Source organism: Chironomus tepperi, unplaced genomic scaffold (assembly GCF_022539635.2).
Source record: "Chironomus tepperi strain 1889 unplaced genomic scaffold, CSIRO-AGI_Ctep_v1 contig_12, whole genome shotgun sequence".
Taxonomy (NCBI): domain Eukaryota; kingdom Metazoa; phylum Arthropoda; class Insecta; order Diptera; family Chironomidae; genus Chironomus; species Chironomus tepperi.
The window spans coordinates 551,072-573,426 of record NW_027226134.1 but is presented as its reverse complement, the minus strand read 5'-3'; the positions used below and the strand labels follow the sequence as shown (position 1 = coordinate 573,426).

General features: G+C 33.7%; 1 protein-coding gene across 4 annotated transcripts in view; it reads left to right on the top strand.

Moving 5' to 3' along the window:
• The window catches only part of LOC139088171 (protein trachealess-like), an 80,631-nt gene extending 72,603 nt beyond the window's left edge, over nucleotides 1–8,028 (top strand). For 3 of the 4 annotated variants that reach the window (XM_070637275.1, XM_070637253.1, XM_070637267.1), the window contains 5 exons: nucleotides 3,122–3,287; nucleotides 4,584–4,702; nucleotides 5,072–5,265; nucleotides 6,326–6,432; nucleotides 6,529–8,028. In XM_070637275.1, the coding sequence (XP_070493376.1) occupies nucleotides 3,122–3,287; nucleotides 4,584–4,702; nucleotides 5,072–5,265; nucleotides 6,326–6,432; nucleotides 6,529–7,757 (1,815 nt within the window). In that variant the 3' untranslated portion in view covers nucleotides 7,758–8,028. The remainder of the gene's footprint in view (nucleotides 1–3,121; nucleotides 3,288–4,583; nucleotides 4,703–5,071; nucleotides 5,266–6,325; nucleotides 6,433–6,528) is intronic. The other variant, XM_070637259.1, reaches the window with a different exon arrangement.
• Nucleotides 8,029–22,355: the final 14,327 nt, after the last annotated feature.

The window sequence follows — 22,355 nt, the reverse complement described above, 5'->3', positions numbered from 1 at the left end:
AAATTTACTAAATTCTATCAAGTCCAAAAATATCTTTTCCATCAGCATCCAAGCACATTTGTTCTTTATTCACTTCCATTCATCTTTAAAAAAGCTTTAAAATATTCATGAAAATAATATGCAACTGAGCTTTCTATTCTATATCTATGAGAACTGCATGCATACATAAAATATGGTAAATTTAGAAAGATGCCATTCTGCCAAAAAAGGAACAGCGTGTAAATTTCATTTCAAATATTTTCTATGTTTGTGAATAGTTTAGAGTCAGTGGGTGGGTAAGCTGTGTGCTGTGGGACAACTTGGTGGGAAGCCTTGACTGACACTAGTCACACTTGTCACAACAGTGTCACACACTGGTGTCGCACTAGTTACACTAGTGACACACATGTCATTCTAGTGTCGTCCTAGTCATTCTAGTGTCGCATTGGTCATTTTAGTGTCGCATTAGTCATTCTAGTGACGCACTTTTCAAACTACAGTTGCAGTAGTCTCACTAGTGACGTTGTTGTCATTCTAGTGTCGCACTAGTCATTCTAGTGTCGTACTAGTCATTCTAACGCCGCTCTCGTCACTTTAGTGTCGTACAAGCCACATTAGTGACGCACTAGTCACACTAGTGTCACACTGGTCACACTAGTGTCGCAATAGTCACACTAGTGTCGTACTAGTCATTCTAGTGTTGCATTAGTCATTCTAGTGTTGAGTTAGTCACACTACTATTGCACTAGTCACACTAGTGTCGCAATAGTGTCACACTAGTGTTGCATTAGTTACGCACTAGTCACAGCAGTGTTTTACTTGTCACACTTGTGTGCCGCAGCACATAGGTTGCCTATCACTGATCTAGATAGAAATTCCTCTGTATTTCGACTATTTTCTGCAAAGAGTATGGAATAACATGAAATAAAAATGAAGCAAGAAAAGGAAAGAAAAAAAGAAATGTTCAATGTTTGTAGCTGCACACAAAACAGAGCGCACTGGATCCCAGAAAATAAATATAATTTTATTGCAAAAATGCAGATCACGTAGCATATGATGGTGGAGAAAGAGCGACTGAGTTAGTGGGAGAGAAAGGTTTTTTTTGCGAAGAAAATCAATAAATGCCTTTTTTTTGCCTTCAGGTCGTTGCTGTATACTGAAAATGAGATTCCTTTCTTCGAATGGCATTTTCATTATAGATTTGAATTAGTCCTGAGGGAACTGGAAATGCAAAACAAAATTTTCATAGAATTTAATTGATCTCGACATTATTTTCAATAATAGACATCCTTTATGGGTTGATTCCTTCTCTATGGAATTATTACTATCATTATTATGAGCAATAAATCAAGCTATACGTTATGGAATTTTAGTGTTAAACACATTCTTGTGCTGTTCATTTTTCACGCGCATGAGCAATTTTTTTCACATTTTTTCCTTATTTTTTTGAGACTCAAAAGTTCTTTAATGAAAGAAGTGAACTCAAGTTGAATTTTTATATTTATACACAGTTAAAAACAGCAATTGCCCTAAAATGTTTATGCTTCTTTCTCTTGACTTCTCAAAAAAAGGTTTTTTCGTATTTTTATTTTGTTTTATTAAATTTGTTTTGTTATGGGTTAATGATGACGAGAAGGAAATTCTTGTTGTCATCACAGAAGCAACTTTATTTGAAGTCAAACTTATTCGTTTTGTCTTGTTTTGAAACATTTTTGAAATTCTATGGATTAAAGCCAGGCTGAGAAACTTTGCGGAATTTGAATGAATACCGCGGAACTACCGCGGAATTTCTCAGCCTGGGATTAAAGACTGTTGGAAAGGGATTCTTGTAATGGCCTGTCAACGGAGGCTTGAGTAGGCAATTAGAAGTGTAGTAGTAAGGGGATTTAGATATTGTATAGCTCAGTGGTAGGAGGATGTGACTGTAAATCGTAGGATGTGAGTTCAAGTCCAATTTGATCCCAAAACAAAAATTAATGAAAATATACTGTAACAGACAGAGATCAGGCTCCCAAAAGCTTGCTACTTTGAATATACTAGATAAGCATGCTCGTAAGCATTGATTTCACCTTACTCTGCTCTTTATAGAATGCTCTTTGCAAGCTAGGGTAGTGAAGTGTTTTTAAGGTAGTGTCAAGCAGATTACCATGCTCCGTATATTCTGTATGTAAAAGCCAGTTCGCATGTGATTTAGATGACGTATGTTCAAATCCTACTCGATAGACGTTTCATCTACAATCTAAGTACATAGGACATAGTAGTAAGGTTCCAAATAAAAGCTAAATTACTCTACTACAGACAACTGTAGATTCAAATCAAAGAGCAAAAAACTGTCAAGAAAAAACTGTTCCTCTAATGTAGTTGAGCAGTCCAAGTAGTGGAAATGTCCACGACATTCAATCCATGGTCAAGATTTTTTGACGGCATACTATTGTGCCGCGGTACACAGTGCCCATGAATGGTCGAATGATATGACTCTTTGCAAGATAAGCAATTCCATTCAATCACTTCCCACACACCATGCGCTCAATGATTCCACAACACTTCATTAAAAAATGCCTCTCATACTTTTCATGCCTCACTAAAAACAATTTAATTCAATTAGTAAGTCTGTTCACAATTCAATGGTTTCCTTCATAAATAAAATATAAAAAATAAAATAAAATTAAAATTTCCACAATACATGCTCACACATTTATATATAGTATGTGATAGATATAATATGTAAATGAATTGTTTTGTAAATGACAGCTCACCGGCTCTATCAGCAACAAAAACAGTTGACAGTTACGGCATTTCTTAGAAAATGAAGAAATAACGAAAAAAAAATAAAAAAAAATTGTTGAATTAAATCAGGATAATTATAAGCTGCACATGATTCACATGATGATGATGACAACAGCTTGGCTTGTGTGGTTTATCGTTGTGAAAGCATGGAATATATTTAGAAATCTTGCATTTCAAGTCTTTAAAAAAAATGAGAGACCTAGAAAATATAATAAATAAAAATTTAAATCAGCAAATGCAAAAAATAACAATCGTGACTTGAATACATAATTAGGACTGACTTGATGTTGCAAACATTATTTTATAAAGTGAAATTTTCAACCAAAACTATAAAAATTTTTATTTATTTAAACAGGTTGAAATGACGGGAAGCAGCATATTTGATTATATCCATCAAGGTGACCATTCTGAGATTGCGGAGCAGTTGGGATTGAGTTTGACGAGTCAGAGTAGCAATAATAGTGGAATGACATCACCATCATCAAATACTGAAGAACCTACCGGTACTAACAATCCTGATGGTTAGAAATTTCCTTAGTTATAAACAGAGATGTGTCTAGAATATTAAAGAGATGGTTCTTGAATGATGACAATCTTAGTTACTTACTTAGATTCGCTGGCTGTACAGATCAATTGTGATCTATGAGCTCTAACAGATCTCGCCTAAAACTAGCTCTATCGCTGGCTACCTCGTACCAATTCCCGATTTCAAGTACAATACTATCTTGATCAACAGTTTCCTTCGATGAGTTTTTTGGACGCCTACATGATAGCAATCTTAAAATTGGAATTTAAGAGCTACGAGTAGGTGATTCGAGCTTTGAGGCTCGATCGAATGGGGTTTTGATACTCCTTTAAGCTTCACTTTTGATTATGGAGCTGTTCACTTATTCCGTACCATCAAATCGGCTTTTTGAATTTCAAACTATTAAGAGCTATAATAACTCACCGTAGAGTAGAAACAGTGTCAGTTTGGGATCGTAAATATGCTTGATTTACACCTTTAGCTGACAGCACTCGATGCCCTTGCTGAAGCTTGAGGTTAATGCAGTACCAACAAATGATTATCATTTGAATTTGGCCGCAAGTATGGACCACACCATCACCATGTTGGAATATACATTATATTACTTTTTGGGATTGTCCTTTAATACCAATCTCATTATCCTCATTATGAGAAACATCAAAAGTTGGAAAATTCTTATAACTTGTCTAGATACACCTCTGTTGCTTGTTTTGAATGTCTTTTGGGTAACATAGAACTGCTACATGTTAAAATCTAGTATTTATTCGATCGGTACAATTTGAAATGTTGTCTACAAGGTAGCCAACCCTAACAGTCATAGAGTATGCTTTCGAGAGCTTGTGCACCTTAAATATACTAGATGAGCATGCTAAATAATGAGCTCCCAACCTTACTCTAGTTTTGAATTGCTCTTGACAGCACGCTCTTTGCCTGCTAGTGCAACAAAATGCTTAGAATCAAGCTACTTGTATTTGACAGTATGTGCTAAGCAGCTACCCAGTGACCGATCAGTCTACCATCATAATAAGCTATATAAATTAGCATACAACATTTAAAACTCACTAAGGCTAACTGTTTATTTCACAAAATTTACAATTTCACGCTTTTGTGGTTACTTAAAGTCATTCAAACACTTAATTAATTTTTTTAAATTCTGTCTTCAGTTCTTTCCTCTAACTTAATTAAGTTATTGTCTCTGTGATTTCAAAACAATTTTTTATTCTTGCATGTCACATTAGTTCATTGATCCATTTGACTGACTTTATTTATTTCTTCTTCTTATTTCCTATAGTTTCGTCACAAATGTCATTAAATGGAAGCAATTATAAAGGTTATGAGCGTGCATTTTGTGTACGAATGAAGTCAACATTAACAAAGCGTGGATGTCACTTTAAGTCGTCGGGATATCGGGTAAGCAAAAAAAACAAAGTCTATTAAGCATATATAGGAATTTGTCATTTAAAAATCATTCATTACGGGTTTATATAACAACGACTATTCTTCTTACCATTATAATCACGCGACTGCATACGTATTTCGTGATTTGTGGATGATATTGATTAATTATCGTAGGATAATAATAAAAATTCATCATACTTGACATCAATTGAAAATAAATTTGGTAAAACAATGGTCGTTGAATATAGGGTAGGTATCGTTTTATTATCTATATCCATTAATGAATTACTCATAACTGATATACTTTAAATGGCATAAGATATATAAATTCAATAAAAACTAGTCAACTTCCATAAATCATAAAATTCAATATTTTTGCAGGTGGTTTTACTACTTTGTCATCTACGGCCGCAACATTCCTTTAGTCATATGAAAAAATCTCATCCACCTTTAATTGGAATGGTTGCAATTGCTGTCGCTCTACCACCGCCATCAGTTCATGAGATTCGATTAGAATGTGATATGTTTGTGACACGAATCAACTTTGACTTCCGAATAGTGCATTGTGAGCCAAAGTAAGTAGTGTTTAGTACTAATTTTCTAAATTAACATTGTTTTGATATCGATAATAAAGGTAGAAAGGGTGTGGAGCTAATTAATAACATTTTGATGATTCTTCAAGCAGACGCCTGTTTCTTATGTTACTCGGGGCATCCTTCCTTACCCTACCCTTACTTTAAATCTTGGGTTCCTAGAATAGAGTACTTTAGAGTAATTTTAACTCAAGCCTAGAGTAGCTAGAATAGACAGGCACTATTCCGGGAATAGTAACCTTACCCCAGCCCTACAGTAGTTAGGATAGGGTAACCTTACCTCAATATTAGGGTAGCTAGGATAGAGTGAAGCAGAGTAATCTTACCTCAATCTTAGAGTCGCTAGAATAGAGAGGAGTAGAGTAACCTTATTCCAACCCTAGGGTAGAGTCGGATAGAGTGAAGCAGTGTAATCTTACCCTTACCCCAGAGTAGCTAGGATAGAATGGGATAGAGTAATCTTATCTCAACTCTAGAGTAGCTAGAATAGAGTAAAGTAGAGTAACCTTACCCCAACCCTAAGGTACAGTCGGATAGAGTTAAGTAGAGCAACCTTTACCCCAAGTTTAAGGTAGCTAAGATATGGTAGGGTAGATTAACCTTATCCCAACACTAGGATAGCTAGAATAGAATTGGGTATAGAAACCTTAACCCCAACCATAGAGTAGCTTGGAAAGAGTGGAGAAGAGTGACTTTACCCCAAGTTTAAGGTAGCTAAGATATAGTGGGGTAGAGTAATCGTACCCAACCCTAGTGTAGATTGGGATAGAGTGGGGTAGAGTAACCCAGGTTAGAGTATTCTGGTAGATTAACAAACCGGCCCCAAGATTGCTCCATTTGATCATTAATTTCCCTTCAAATTCAAATTTCAATTATATTCATAATTCCTATAAATGAGAAACTCAGTTGAATTTGAAAGCTTTACATTATTTCACATATTACAAATCCATTCCCCAAATCCTTATGTAACATAATCCAATGCTAAACTTACATAATCCAACATTACATTTTCCCTTTCTATTTTTCTCATCTCATATTACAGAATTACAGAGCTATTAGATTACTCACCCGACGAGCTAGTCGGTGAAAGTCTTTACACACTGTGTCATGGTGAAGATGCTGCAAAACTAAGGAAATGTCACATGGATTGTAAGTACATTATTCATATAAACTTTCTCTATCCTAAAAAGTATCAATTTTCACTTTTTGTTTCTCTAACTTCCTTGTTCCTTAATAAAAATTCAGTAATCAACAAAGGACAAGTCCTAACGCATTATTATCGTATAATGAATAGAAATGGTGGATATACATGGATACAAACGTGCGCGACAGTCGTTTGTAGTGCAAAAAATGCCGACGAACAAAATATTATCTGTGTCAACTATATAATAACTGGTAAGGAGAATGCCAACATGATATTAGATCAATGTCAACTTGGCGTCATAAAGCGTGAGCCAATTGTTTATGCTAAGAATGACAACGAACCAAAATCGCCTGATGGCGATAACTCACGAAATCCGCATGATCATAAAAATAATAATAATATTAAGCAAAATTCCAATGAGAATCCAACAATGATTAGATCAATGTCTGATAATAGTTCAAATAATTGTGTCAATAAAGTTAATGAGCGTGCTGTACAAAATTGTGATGATGATGCATCGAATTCCACGTCGGTAAAACGAGGTCGTAAACGTAAGGTCAAAACGGAAGTAAAAGATGATTTGCCACCACCTGAAACAACACCACCGATATCAATGAGTCATAATGAGTCAGACATAACCGTTAAAGAATTAGAGAATGTCATGTCAAAGCATTTACCCAAATCAATGATCCACGATGGAACGAGTTCAACTGATTTCAGTACAGATTCATTGTTAAGGCATCATGGCGATGTCAGTGATAAAAATCAAGCAACACAATTTTCACATGGAAATTCACATTTTGCGCATCAACCGACTGCACCAATGCCAGCGACTGCTTTGCTCCGCCAACTTTATGCAAATCGCGAGAGTGTGATTCGAGCAACATCTCGACCTGCAAATTACATGTACAGTGACAATTCACAACAACAACAATCGCTACCAACACCACCAAATGATTCATATGACTCACAATATTTACGTAAATCAAGTGATGCATTTGGCAATTTAGTGTCATCATATGGTGCATATTCATCCATGGATTATAATAATGCAATGACACCGCCAAGTTCTGTATCACCACGTGACTTGACAAGTCATAAATCAAGTGGAAATTATGAGTACACGAACTTATCAGCTGGTGATGCTCGCGTACAATATCAATCAGGTCCAAATGATACAAATTCTTTACCACATTTACCTTTAAAACCTCAACCATATGCAATTCATCAAATGGATCATTCGTCATATGGTATCGATCATCAATCACAATATTTTCCTTATCATTCGGGCTTTCACTTGTACCATAAAAATATTTACACGCCGCCATAAGATTTTTTTATGTTAGATGTTTAGATGTAAAGCTTAAATGGTGATTTTTTGTAAATTTTCTATTTATATTGGAAAAATTTGGGATGATTGGACAAAGATAGTTAAAGTGTTGAAACTATGGACTAGTTCCTATAAATCGCAATAGTTCCAGAATATTTTGAGCAAAAACGCAAGTTTTATCATAAGATCCGTATGGTATTTGAAGGAATTTGTTAGGAATTTTCATGCTTTTCATGATTATTTTTGAGTTTCCATGACTTAGAATTTACTGAACATATATTTATCGAGAGCCTGTTGCAATTTCTAAGGATACCTTCGAATATTCACTAGCCTCTTTGGGTTTTTTATTAGAAATGTCTAGAGTTAGAGAATTCGTTAGGGCAGAGCTCAAAGTTGACTCCGATTTTGTATGGAAAAATTGTCGAGTCGACTTGACTTCATATCTACTTCAAGTATATTCTAAGCTTTACATTAGAGTATTGTCAATGTCGGTGACTAGATACCTTGTTTGTATCTACTCTAAATCCAAGATTCGACACTAGAACGATTTAATCAGTTGTATAGCTTAGAATGTCATTCACCGTCTAATCAAACAAAAAGTGTCATTCGGAACGTGTTTTATGCTATAAATTTAACCCAACTTTTACTTATATTATGGCATTTTAAAAGACTTAGAAAAGGAGGATTTTAATTGGTTTTAATGACATCATAAGACTTATACAAAAGTTAATTCAATTTCAAAAACTGGACCATATCCTAGAGCAATCTTGTCTTAATAAATTTGCATGGACACTTCAGTTGCCTAACTAACCGACTATTAGAAGGAATCGAACCAACATCTAATGAATAACTTGAACTTATACTTACACACTTGGCCAATTTGTCATTTAGGCCTTCTGTTTTCACTGACAGATCCGCTTAGATATGGTTCGATAATCAAGATTCTACTTTGTTCCGTCACTGAAATTTAAAACCATTATTAGTTTAAATTATTGTGTTGCCATAAAGGATATGCTGAATAATTTGGCTACACATAGTTTAGAGCAAAGTTTCAGCACCGATTAAGATCCTCAAAAAATGATTAAAAAAAGTTCCAAATTTTCCAATAGAAAATATAAAAAAATTTAATTCGTATTAAATTATGAAACATGTTACAAATTATCTCTTAATAATTCAATGTAAATTAAGATTTAGCTCAAAAAAAAAATAAAAAAATAAAATTGATAATGCTTAATTATTATCATCAGTGACAAGAGAACAAAAGAAAATTACGTGCCAAAACTGTTTGCATACTCAAAAAAAAAAGTTAATAATATTTTCCATTTTAATTCGATTATAAAATGATAAACGATAATTAAACACGTATGTAAATGTAATTATAATCCCCAACCTACACACAGACACATAAAAATGCAATTTATTTTGCATAAAAAATTGAAAATTTTCAATGGTTAAATTATTATGAGAGAGAAAAAAAGGAAATAAATCTAATTATAAATGAACAGAATAAAAAGTTCTTTTTTTTTTGTGTCTCTGCTGGCATCGGATTATGAATAATAATTCATGTTCTGCGTGAGCTTTTTCCATATCTATTGCAGGTAACATCCAAATGAGTTTTTAAATTACAGGAAGAAGAAAAAGTTTTCGCTTTTTTTTTAATGAAAAATAGGAAAAAGAAATAAAAGTTTTTCTGTACTTCTGTTATCAGGTGGAATGAAGTTGTGCTGCTTTACATGGAATGTGATGGAAACTTTTCTCATAATTTTGCTTTGGTATCTTGGAAAATTTTTTTGGAACTTCTTTGAAGATTTTGTACTTAAAAACACATAAATGTGCTCATATAAAGTTCACATGCTAGTTAGCAATTTTAAAGGAATTTGTGGGGAAAATGGGCTGGAAATTGTCCTTAACTGCATGACAATTTACTTTACTTCCTTGACGAAGGCACACGAAGTCCCATTGCCGCGTTTAGGATTCTTCGAAAGCAGGATCTGTCTTTAGATAACTTCTGACAGTTTCTAATTCCCAGCACTTTTGCATCGTTGCTCACACAGCAATCCCATGAGCTCTTTGGTCTACCTCGAGATCGCATGACAATATAGGAATTTTTAATATTCCCAATCAATTTCGTCCAACTTGGTTCCAACTTATATTGAGGGATACGATTCAAGTTAATTGATGTGTCCCTATTACACTACTTCAACACACTTTGTCACAGAGATCAGTATTAAATTGGATAAAACCAACAGCATTAATGTCGAGTTTGCTCATATTTATAACGGTTTTTCGTAATTGAAAACAAAACAGTTTTTCCAGTTTGCAGCCAACTTCACGTTTGTTTAGATATGAATTATGATCGAAAATTAAAACTATCAAGTTTGAGTTATTCTCAGTTGTGAACCATTGTCTCCCTAGCTATTCAGTTCTTTGAGATCCAGTGCTACACTAAACAGATTCGCGGCTAATAGTTCTTTCACTAGTAAAGATGAACTAGACATCTGCACTCACTAGATCAACAGTTTATAGTGGGAACAGAACTATAAATTAAAATTTTCTCTTGCCGAGTCTCGAAACTATAATCACTCCCGATAATCACAGTGTCGGTAGAGTACCGAAGTACTAAACTATTGTCGACAGATTTACTTCGTCTTCCTCAGATGTCACTTAAAACTGGCTCAATAGCTGTCTTCCGTCTGTCAATTACTAATACCAAGTACAATACTGTCTCTATTAACAGCCTCGCTTTAAGGGTTCGTTTGTCTTGAAACGGATCTAACAAAACATATTTGAGTATTCTGGTATATCTGTTTTAAGAGTTCTTGTCGATAGTTTTCCAAGCATATAAATTGTCTCTATGAACAGTCTCATTCCAAGAATACTTTTATACGAGACTCAACCGCTTTCGCTTAGAACCAAATAAAATCCGTATTAATTTGCCTGGCATATGATGTATGTAGCTCAAAAAAATGATATGATTAAGCAGTCATTTTCTCAAAATGCGCTAAAACCCTTGAAATCCTCACAAAATTTTTCAAAAATCCTCTTCCATTAAAAAATCTCTATCATCCTACATCGCGAAAAAGCTCCTCATTTCTGTGCCATAAAAAAACATTTCTTTTCCCGCTGTTATGAACAAAAAAAAAATTCCACAAACTTGGTACAAACACAGAGAGAAAAATTATTGATTTTCCTCAGATACATTTTCTCATTAGTACGTGATGAGCATATTTACAATAAAATTATGAGTAAAGCATGAACATTTTCTTCTCCTGTCTTTAGTCTTAAATAGAGAAGTTTTGTTTCAAAAGAGAAATTTAAATTTTTTTGATGAAAATTTCCAGGAAGAAGAAGGAAGAAGTAAAGTTTTTTGATGAGATGGAAGAGTTTTTAGAAGAAGTTCTGGAATGTTGGTGAATGTTGTGGTGTATTTGAATAAAGGAAGTAAAATTCGATGAAATTTTGAACTAACAGAAGGTTTTTAAGCATTGAGTAAATTTGGAACAGAACTTCTGCGTGGCAATAGGCTAACAAATTGGTGACTTTCACTTGTCAATTTCCAATGCCAAGTGCAACACTATCTCTATCAACAGCTTCCTTTTAAGAGTTCCTTAGTCATCCAAGAGCCATTTTGCCATACCTAGACATACTAGACAATCCTTGCCATATCTACCATACCTTGACAGTTAGATTTAAAAACCCTAATAAATGGAGTTTCTATAGGACTCCTAATAATGGACACAGCTCGTCGAAACCTGTTCACATTTAAATTCCTTAATATTTCGATATAACTAAAAGTTTCAAAGAATTATTCAAGTTTAAGACAGAACTTCCACGCGGCAATAGGCTATCATGTTACTCAATCAAGAAAATATGGAGGTTAATCATTGACACAATGCATCCGAATGGCACAAATGGGTTAATTCAATGTTGGGCAACATGTATACTTACTTACTTACTTCCTTGGCTGGGGCGCAGGAGGACCCACTGCCGCGCGTAGGGAATGTCTGAAAACCGCTCTATCCTTTGAAACCTTCTCTACCGTCCTTTTCAACAGTTCCAATCCAAGAATTCTTCGGCCTTCCTCGCGATCTCATATGGGCAACATGAGAGACCCCAAAAAAATTCAAATATGAAAATTTTTCACGTACACAAAATAATTTATCCAATAAAAAATTTTAATTCACATCATTTTCTTCTTCTTCTGCCTGCTTCTGCTTTCCAATTCCTCAATATTTAAATGAAACGAGGAAAAAGTTCTCACGTGATATTTAAGTTTGAACTTATTGTGCCTTACTAAAAATAGATAAAATATGTATAAAAAAAGAAGAAAAAAATTGTCTATAAGCATGTACAGCATAGCATGAGCAATAAAGCAAGTTGAAGTATAACCTATGAATTTTCAATCAGGCATGAAATTGAAACATTCATGCTCGAGAATTGGAAAATAATTGATTGAAATTCTCATTTGGTGGGCCTTAAAACTGTACATTATTTTGGGTACGGTCATTTGGATGTATGTGGAACGATATTGCCTAATAATAACATCAATGACTCATCAAAATCTCATAAAACTGACATTGACAAGCTTCTGGTTCTTGTTAAAGTATGAAGCTGACATACATACATTCTAGAATATATCATTTGATGGATGAACAAGTATCACAAAGTGGATCATCCCGTATATGAAGTAAAAGTGAATTTTCAGGCAATCATAATTGTCCAGGACGTGCAAAATTACCTGAAAAAATTATTTCGTACGTTTTCACAACATGATGAACGTGATTGGCGTCACAATTAGACTCCGCCTTAATAGAGCGCATGCATGTGACATGCTCGACTATCTTTGAAACAAGCGTAATACAACAAGAAGGGGACAACAACAACAACAACAACATTTGTACAACATTCAGTCGACACAAAAATCAATATTCGGTGTATATTGATGGTCGAAGACTATATATCTGATGTATTTTGCGTATGCAACGTCAACTGAGGAAGAGGAATATAAACTTGGTTACTGGGTCTCTGTTCGGATGGCGATTCAACAAGTGTAGTGAATGGAACATGACTTTTTATCAATCAAAACAGAGAATTTTTTTTTTTTTTTTGCGGATCGAACACGTCCAACAGTCGCTCGCATACAACTCTTGAATATGTTTGGTGGACGGAATTTTAACTAAAATTTTTTTTTTTTACTTCTTCTGCTGACTGTTACGTGTTCGGGAGCAACGCACGTTCTGGAAGTAATAACTATTCTGAAAACAATAATTTTTTTTTGCTTGCTTGCTGCTTGCTGTGCTTATGTCTCTTTTGGTTCTCTATGAAAATGCGATCGATACTGCTGTTGTGTCTCGAACATTTTCATGTCAATTTATGACAACTTTTCCTTATTTTTTTTTTGTGTGCAATTAATCTCAAAAAGAAAAGAATAAAAAGGAGTTTTTCAAGTTCAGTGGCAAAAATAAAGGCAAATACAGAATACTGAGCACGTATCGACTTTTCGATAAATGAAGAAAGAATGAAGAATTCTTCAATGAAATGAATGAATGAATCATGAAAGTTTTTATATTACATGAAAAAATTTACATAATTCTTGAGAAAAAGATAGTTACTGGTTGACTTCTGTAAATTTGTCAACATAACATCATGTGTGTTGGACTCTTGAAAGGTGTTGAATTTATTGGATAATTTTCGATATGTGTCTGCTTTTTAATGCTGTTGAAGATGCATTTTATATTGAGTGTTGATGATGTATTGACATAACTTGATGCTTTCAGGTCCATTCAACCAATATTCTGTTTGAAAAGGAATCTAATAGCTCTTATTCCGATTTTTCTAGCTACCTATCATCTTCTTGATCCGTTCTTCCATTAAATTTTGACTAGGTATGGCCTATTTGGTCTTGATTCAGTAAATTAAGCAGTTTAAGTATCTGAACTTCTACGGGCACAATAAGTTTTGTAATTTTTAGATTCGAACCGACAACCTTCAAATAACCACACTTAAATTAAGCCAGGCACCTTACCGATTGGTACACATAGTCACTTAAATGCTCATGAGTACAGAACTGATAGAAGCCAATAAATTCGATGGTTTAAGCATCAATTGCTAGATTGAAATTCTGTCACAACAGCCAAGTAAATGAGCAATATGTTCCTTTCTTTTGAAACACACTCATAGCTAAACTGACAGTTAAATTAAAAGCAAGCAGTGACTGTTCTGCAGTTGTTCCTAGCTACTAAGCGACTGACACATACATGATGCAGCTGCATAATTTCAGGTGTGAAAAGTTTACTGACAAACTCGATTTACGCAAAATTACAAAATTAAGTTCCAAGCCGTCACGGTGCCGTGTCACCCTCTGTGTCTTATCGACAATACGACTACTGTAACGAACACGTTATTGTGTTTGGGTTTGTCACTTTTTCATATCAGGTTGTGGTTCACCTTAACCGTATCATACCTTGCTGTACCATTCAATACCGAAGGTTTAGGGTCCTGGTTTAATGTTTCTTGCTCTAAAAATTTTGAGAATCAATGCATTGACAGTAGTAAGGAGGAGGAGGAGGTACAAATGCTGTATTTTTAACTTTCTGTAATTTTCGAATGTTCACACACGGCATACGGCTCATGACATTTCACATAAATACAGTTTGGACAATCGTGCATTAATGAATATCATTCTATGCAAAGCACAGCACCCAATAACCCTCAAAACCTACCACAACACCATTACTAGTAAAAATTTTAAATAAAAATGACAGAAATATCAAATTAAATTTTATTACTTCCCTTTCAGAAGTTCTTTAATTTTTTTTCTTATGTCTCTATCGAAAATTCTTCATCAGAATATTTTATGAAGCAATGTGAAGGTACAAAACAAAAAACAATAAAACACACCACACAGGACAAGATTAAATCATAAATTATGAAATTGTCCATTTAGACACAGAAAGAAGAAAGTAGAAGAAATGGAAATTAAAAATAAAGCCATAAAAATCATCATCACCAAAAAAAAAAAACACGTGTATCATGAAAAATCACAATCTGCTGCTCATCATCAACATCTTTTATAATAGAAATGGATTTTATTGCTTCCCAGAATTTAAAAAAATAGAAGTAAGGACAATAAAAAAACTTATAATGAGATTTTTTGGTCTGTTTGACTTTCACGGAAGGTAACAAAAGTCGTTAAACTGTATTTGTGTGTGGTTTGAACTCCTGCTTACTCACACCTATTGGAAGTTCCAAAACCAAAGTAATTGGAAAAATTTAATGGTCATTTAATATGTAGCAGATTTATATTATGACCTATATTGTGTCTGTATTATGGCATAAATTGAGGTTTACCGCAATAAGCATCTACAGTAAAAATAAATAAATTAAATTGGGATCAAATGGATGTTTTTGGATATGGAACTTTAATTAAATTGTTAGAAGAAATTTTCTAGGTGATTTGAGTAGATGGGAATCACGAAAATGTGGATAATGAGTAATTAATTGATGATTAAGTGCTGGATCTTGAAGAAGTTAAGCAACATTTAAGGATGTTGAAATTGAGAGATATTTTAGGGAATCTGTAGACCAGGAGCGAGCAACTTTTTTATTTTTCTCGGCATATCTTGGTGGTAAACCTCGACCGGAACGTCATCGTGATTCATTGTACATTTTTAAAAATAATTTACACATTTTTATGTTAAAACATAATCACAACACTTAATCTGATCAATCTATAGCAGTGTTGTTCAAACTTTTTTACCACGGCACACCTTTGTGGTTAGCCACATCCGAACTCACACACGACATTCGGTTAATAAAATCGACGGCACACAATCTGGACAACTGAGACATCGCCACTTGATTCTCCATGAATTTTCTGTTGATTCGTGTTGGCAAGTATCCTAAATGCGAGGGCGTAGTCAATCAATCAATGGCATATACATTGGCGAGGATAAAATCTAAATGGTCAATATTTGTGCTTATTCACCTAATGCCAACTTAAAAGATTTGTCCTGAACTAGAATTCCAATGAATTTCAGTTAATGTGGGTTAAAACGATAGTCAGGATACCCCATGTCTTTTTAATGATTTCTCCTCAGCACCACCACGTTATGATGTCCTAACAGATATGTTTTACCATTCGGGATACTCAATTTGCTTTGACTGAGATTCGAATCTTGTAATTTCTTTGCATATGACACATTCTCAATTTTTGAAGCTCTTTTAGTGATTCATATTAGGCATATTCAGATTCAAATATCCAAAAAATCCAAAGGAATAGAAGATATAAATTGTCTGTTGGGATAAATCCTTAATATCACATAATATGACCAGGCTGAGAAACTCCGCGGTAGTACCGCGGTATCCATACAAATCCTCAATATCGTCAAAAAATCCACAATCTCTCCTATCAATTCCAAATCTCATCATTCCTCCGCCTTCATCCATCAACAAATTGACTTCCACATCTCAAAGCATCTCCTCTAATAAGCCTAATTGACTTGCACGGTAAGTTGTTTACATGAATTATTTAACATCATTGCTCATATCATTCAGGATAATAATTCTTATATACCTTCAATTTCCATCTTCATGTAATTGTCATTAATTCAAAAAACAGAAGTAGATGTAGAAAATATTTGGATGTATGGGAAAATTATTGGATGGAAAAAAGCAATAAAACATTTTCAGGGAAAAATCTCGTTACTTATTCATCATGTTCTTAATCCATTTCTTCTTCTTATTCAGGAACCATAAATATATTGTTGAAGTAAATAAAGGAAGTAGAAGATATAAGTAGTTTATGTCATTTTTTTTGTTGGGATTCTTAGCAATTTAATATCACATAATGTGACTTAAGGAATGAGCCAAAGGGACTTTGGAAAAATGTCACAGCATTCATATAGGCACAAGCATTTGTGGTTTTATGGATAACAATACAATATTGTTGTGTTGGGGTTGAGAATTATATGATTTTAATGCAAATGGAATTGCCACATGAACGTATGTGTCTTTTTCTCTGTTCTATCTTCCTCCCCGTACCGTACATATGTGATACTTTCAGTTCCTATTATTTGCAAATGTTACATCCATAAATTGTTTTTCTGGTGGGATTTTTATGCTTCACATTTTAATAATATGTTAAAATTTGGCCATTAATTATTTTTTAATAAATGCCGTATAGTCTTCCCAGCATCTCCCGATACAAAAGTATAAAAGAGCAGCCACAACATGCACACACAAAAATTGCCAAAAAAAACCTGTTTTTTCAGCATGAGAATAATTATTGATTAGAAATTCTTGAGACGTCGTTCGTTAAATGACCTTGAATTGATTGATTTTTTATTTTTTTTTTTTGTTGCTTCAATCATTCTGATGCCGCGTTATTTTTATTTCATCGATTTCACATGGGATTTCGTCAAGACTTCACCTGTAATCTTTCTCATTGCTATGTTTTATAGCCTCCTTTTTCACTCTCGACATATAGTAAATTATTTTGTTGATTTTGTGAAATTTATCAACAATGATGCAGACGGTGACGGGCTTGGTGGGAATTTTTTTTTTGTAATTTTATTATTATTGGTAAAAGTTTAAGTTCAATTTGCTGTTGGTAGGGGACGGTTTCTTAATCTATCAGGGATATACTACCATATCCATGGACTGGAAACTCTGGAATATATTCACGAATATTCCTAAAATACATGAGAGTATTCCTAATATTCACAAGTACTTCCAAATTTGTATGGAATATTCTTTTTATTCTGGAATTTTCAGGCTTTGACCTTACCCTACTCGAAGTTTTCCCCATCTACTTTTCTCATTCTAGGAAATAGTTCAGTAGAGTAACCTGGGATAGTCCTGTCTACTCGGGTATGGTAGGATATCCCGTGTAGATTAAGAAACTGGCCCTAGAATTTCATTTCTACTTATTTGAACAATGCACTTCCATTAAAAATCTTTTTAAAACATAGGAATTTTGTTTAAAAGTTCTATATTTCAATTTAATCTACATTTTATATAAGATTTTTCTAAATTTCTTGTTAAAATACAAACAGTCTTTTAGATTTCAAATTTCAACGATCGAAAATTATCCAAATTGATGAAGTTCAAAATTTGAACTTGAAAATCACGTGTTTTGACATATGAAATGAAAAATTATTAATTAACGTGTTTAGAGACAGTTTTATGCTTCAATTACAATTGATACTCAATTAACTCGATGACACAGATCTTATGCTTCAAATTGAAGTAATTGTAGTTTATTTGAACAACTTCAAAATGAATTTAATTACGTACAATGATGTTTATTCTTCGGAGTTCAAAAACAAACTGAACTTTTGTATGAAAAGGGGAGTTGAACTATGTACAATAAGTATTATTCAAATCTCAAATGAACGTTATAGTATTCGATCTTAGGATATCGAGATCTCGGAACCTAATCAGTCGATTATCCAGTCAGTGGAAAAAAATGTATTATTCAATACTCTTTTTTCAAATATGCGATAGCAATTATCACATTGATTGTGATAAATTGTTGAGAGCAAAAAATAAGTCAAAAACTGGATTATTGATCAGTTGTAGATGTTTATATTCAGCATTCTATGTTGCTTAAATGATAGGTTGTTAGTCAAGAATTTCAAAAAGTTTTGCTTCTCTACTTTAACAACGGCAGATGTGATTTTGAGTTTTGCAACATAAAACTGCATCACATTTGCTAAGTGTTGTCGTTCAATGATCCCTAACACTAATGCATTAGGTCATTATAATGACATCTTCATGTAGCAAATTCGTAATGTCTAAAACTTAAATGCAGTCAAGTCCATTACACAACAACACAAAAATTCTCTTTAAAAAAATTCTCCACAACACCACCTTTAATGCACGCATCAATAAACGCAAAACACCAACTCAAAAGGAATTACTTCCAAAACATCATAACTCGATTTCATGATGCAGACGAATAACAATAAAAATGTGAACAAAAAAAAGAGAGAATCTCATAAAAACAATTATCCTTAGCAATAAGCACAGCACAAAAAAAGCAGGAAAATTTTCGTCATTCAGTCTTGACAAAACCAAATAAACAAACAGCCACAGAAAAAAAAGGTAATAAAACATTTTATGAGGATTGTGGCATAAGACGTACGTACTATTTTATATTCCTTTGATATTAGTCAAGATGTTCATGAATAAATAAAGAGGATTTTGCATTTGATCGCTTATTTATGTTACTTTCACTTGCAACAAGCACATGAGAGTGGAGGATAATTTACGATTATGGATGCGACGATGAATGACTCTTTGCCTTGCCTTATTTTATGTTGGAAAAAAAGTGCGGGAATTTTTTTTTGGATTTATACGGGGGTGAATTATTAACATTTCAAAGGAAAGACACTGCACTGTTTGGTTGGTATGTTTGTGATTAGGGAAGGAGTGAGGCAATTGTAAGATATTTTGAGAATTTATCGACTTGTTCTAAACATCTATCAAGTCATGGTCTTGTTTAGTGTCCTAAAAAACATTCGAAATTGGAGAAATTAGGAAAGGATTCGAAACTGTGTTAAATTCATCAAAAATTAGCCTCATTCCAATGCAACAAATTTCTCAGCCATGTCATCGTGAAAGATATAATTGATTACATGAAGGACTAAATAGGCTTGAACTAATGCAACAAATCCAAGTCGTAGTGTAGATTTTGATCTTAATAAAACCAATTAACACATCTTTAAATGTTGCCATCACTGCACCGGTAGATAAGGAGTTGTTAAAATCAAAGTATGATTCATAAGTTGGCCAAGTTTGTCTTCTCGTTGTATCTCATGATTCAAATAAACACATTGTTCTTCTCCTTTTTAATTATATTTAATAGGGTCCTTCTTTTAATAAATTTTAAGACCGTTTCAACTAAACACACCGTTTGTAACCGATCTGCATATGAAGTTGCATATGCCTGTCTGTACTCCCCACAATTAGGCTGAGCCACGGATTTAGCTAGTATTCGAGTTAGATTCAAAATTTCGTTAACGCTTTATACTGTAAAAAAAAGTAGCATAAGGTAAGAAAGACTGCTCATGGTGCATACTAAAAGGCAGGATGAGGAATAGAGTTTCTCCTAGTTCAGAATTCAAACTGTGAGCTGATTCTGTCCCTATGTAGAGTACCGTGTGGGCAGTATGCACTTAGAGTTCTCGAGACCGAGATCATGCCTCCACTTTCTCGATCTCTAGATTTGTTGAGACTGAAATTTGAAGAATTACCTTGAAGTATTGGTGCCGGTCTCAGACTTAGTCTCAAACATTCTAATATGATTCCATCAGAATATCCTCAATATTTTAAATTGCATATCAGAAAAGGTATCTCAAGTTCTTTGACGTCATTTCTAATCACCATCTCAAAAACAAAAAGTAGAAATTTTACCGAAAAAAAGAAAGTATGCAGCACCGGATAAAAATTATTAAAATTCAAAATGAATAAAGTGTGAAACGATAAAGTTTAATTGCATCTCTTTTGTACCTCAAATCTCATCTAAATATGTTTAAAAGTCTGCATCTCATAACAACATATTTTTCGTAGGTTGATATCTCTTACCGTACATCAGCATCACATAATTTATGCATCGAATTTTTTCTGTACTCTCAGTTATCCCCGTACCATGTAAATTTTAACATCGTATCGATCTCAAATAAATCATTATTTTCTTATGGCAGCAGCAACAGTATGAAAATAAGAAGCATATTTATCCTAAGCCATGGCTAAAATAAATGAGAATAAATTGGTTCAAGTATGGAGTGAGTCTCTTTTTTTGAGAAATGCAGGAGGTGGAAAATGATTTTTAGCTCAAAGAAATTGAGATGAGATAAATTAGATTCAAGACAGCAGCAATAACAACAATAACATGACATATACATTTTTGGCTTATTCTTCCTTCTTATTATTATTAAAAAAAATCCTCTAATCGAAATTTCATTATCGCAACGTCAAAATCTCCTTTTTTTTGTTTCCAATAAGTCAATTTGCCTTGAGGATGTAAACATCATGTTATTCGCTGCCACAGCTCTCACTCTGTTGGAATAAAAAATGCAGCAGATATATTAATATAATTGGAATATCTCGTATTCATATTTATGTATGCTAATCGATTCGACATAATAAGACACATTTTCTATTCGACATCTCATCAGAAAAAATGGAAATGTCATTTAGCAGCGTTTACTCGTCACTTCGCGGAATATTGTGTTGTGATGGTTAGGGGTTCAACATGAGGAATCATTAAAAATTATGTTTATGTGTTCTTCAATCATGTTAGGCGATAATAGACAATATTTGACAAACTCTGTGATGCGACAAGCTAATTGTGATGTCTTTTAAGGATTCTTAACCTATGGGATTCTAATATAATTTTTAAAAAATCACCGAATGATATGAATGAATTGGCAATCAATACATATTGCAATGTTGTTCACATGGCAAGTAACGACAACCACTTGCTCTAACAGGTCCAGAAAGTGTTCTTGAAAGCTTATTTTGAAATACATAAACTACATGACCATACTTTCCATTGCTCTAGCGAACTGCTTTGAGATCTTACTGCTAGGATTGTAAAGGGATTCTAAGTTGCAATAAAGTGACTGATACTGCTAAGATGATGTACACCTTGCTTGCTCGATCTCTAACAATCCGTCTTCTTTCTTCGATACTAGAACGTTATGGTACAGATGTGCCACTTAACTATACTAAGTCCTATTACACTGTGATTGGATGAGAAAGCTGCCAGTGTCCTTAATACTCGAACTGACAGAAGGTTTCGAAGGATAGAGCTGTCTTTAGACATTCCCTAAGCGCGGCAATTGGTCCTTGTGCGTCTTAGCTAAAGAAGTAAGTAAGTATTACACTGTTCTGGCTATATAATATCATATCATACCATACAAGTTGCGGAGAAACCGGTCCCAGGCTTGGTTTCTCTTAGACTAAGCCATTCTCAGTGAGAACGAATTTTATGTCTGATTTTGGAAATTTATATCAGAAGTTGGAAATAGTTGCAAGAAGTATAATCTAGTATCTTCGGGTTTTGTCTTAAAAAGACCTTGATCTACGGTAGAAATTCAATAAAATTGCATATTTCAGATCTAACTAATTATGGATTAGGGTATAGAGTGAACTAATCCATTACATCCACGAATGCAGCATGAATCACTCCTATTTACCATTTCAACTTGATGCCTAAAGATAAATTCATTTTCAATTCTAAAACTATCGATCAATTCAAGTCTCTAAAACACACAAGCAACAACAACAGCAAAAACAAAGTCTAAAGAGAGTGTCGAGTCACAGATATTGACATTTTCTGCTGTTATAGTTCACAATTCTTTCTTCACTGCCGCTTGTCTCTCATTTAACATTTTATAAACATAAAGGCGAATATGCCGACTCAATTTTTTTATATCCACCGTCATCGTCAGCATCAGCATCAACAGCAGTATCATCATCATCAAAAGGTAAGAACAGCAAAAAAAAAAAAGGCACAAAAAAAAGTGCAACCGATAATCCAATTACGGCGTGAAGAAGTCAAGAGATGTAATAAAAAAAAGTAGATTTTTA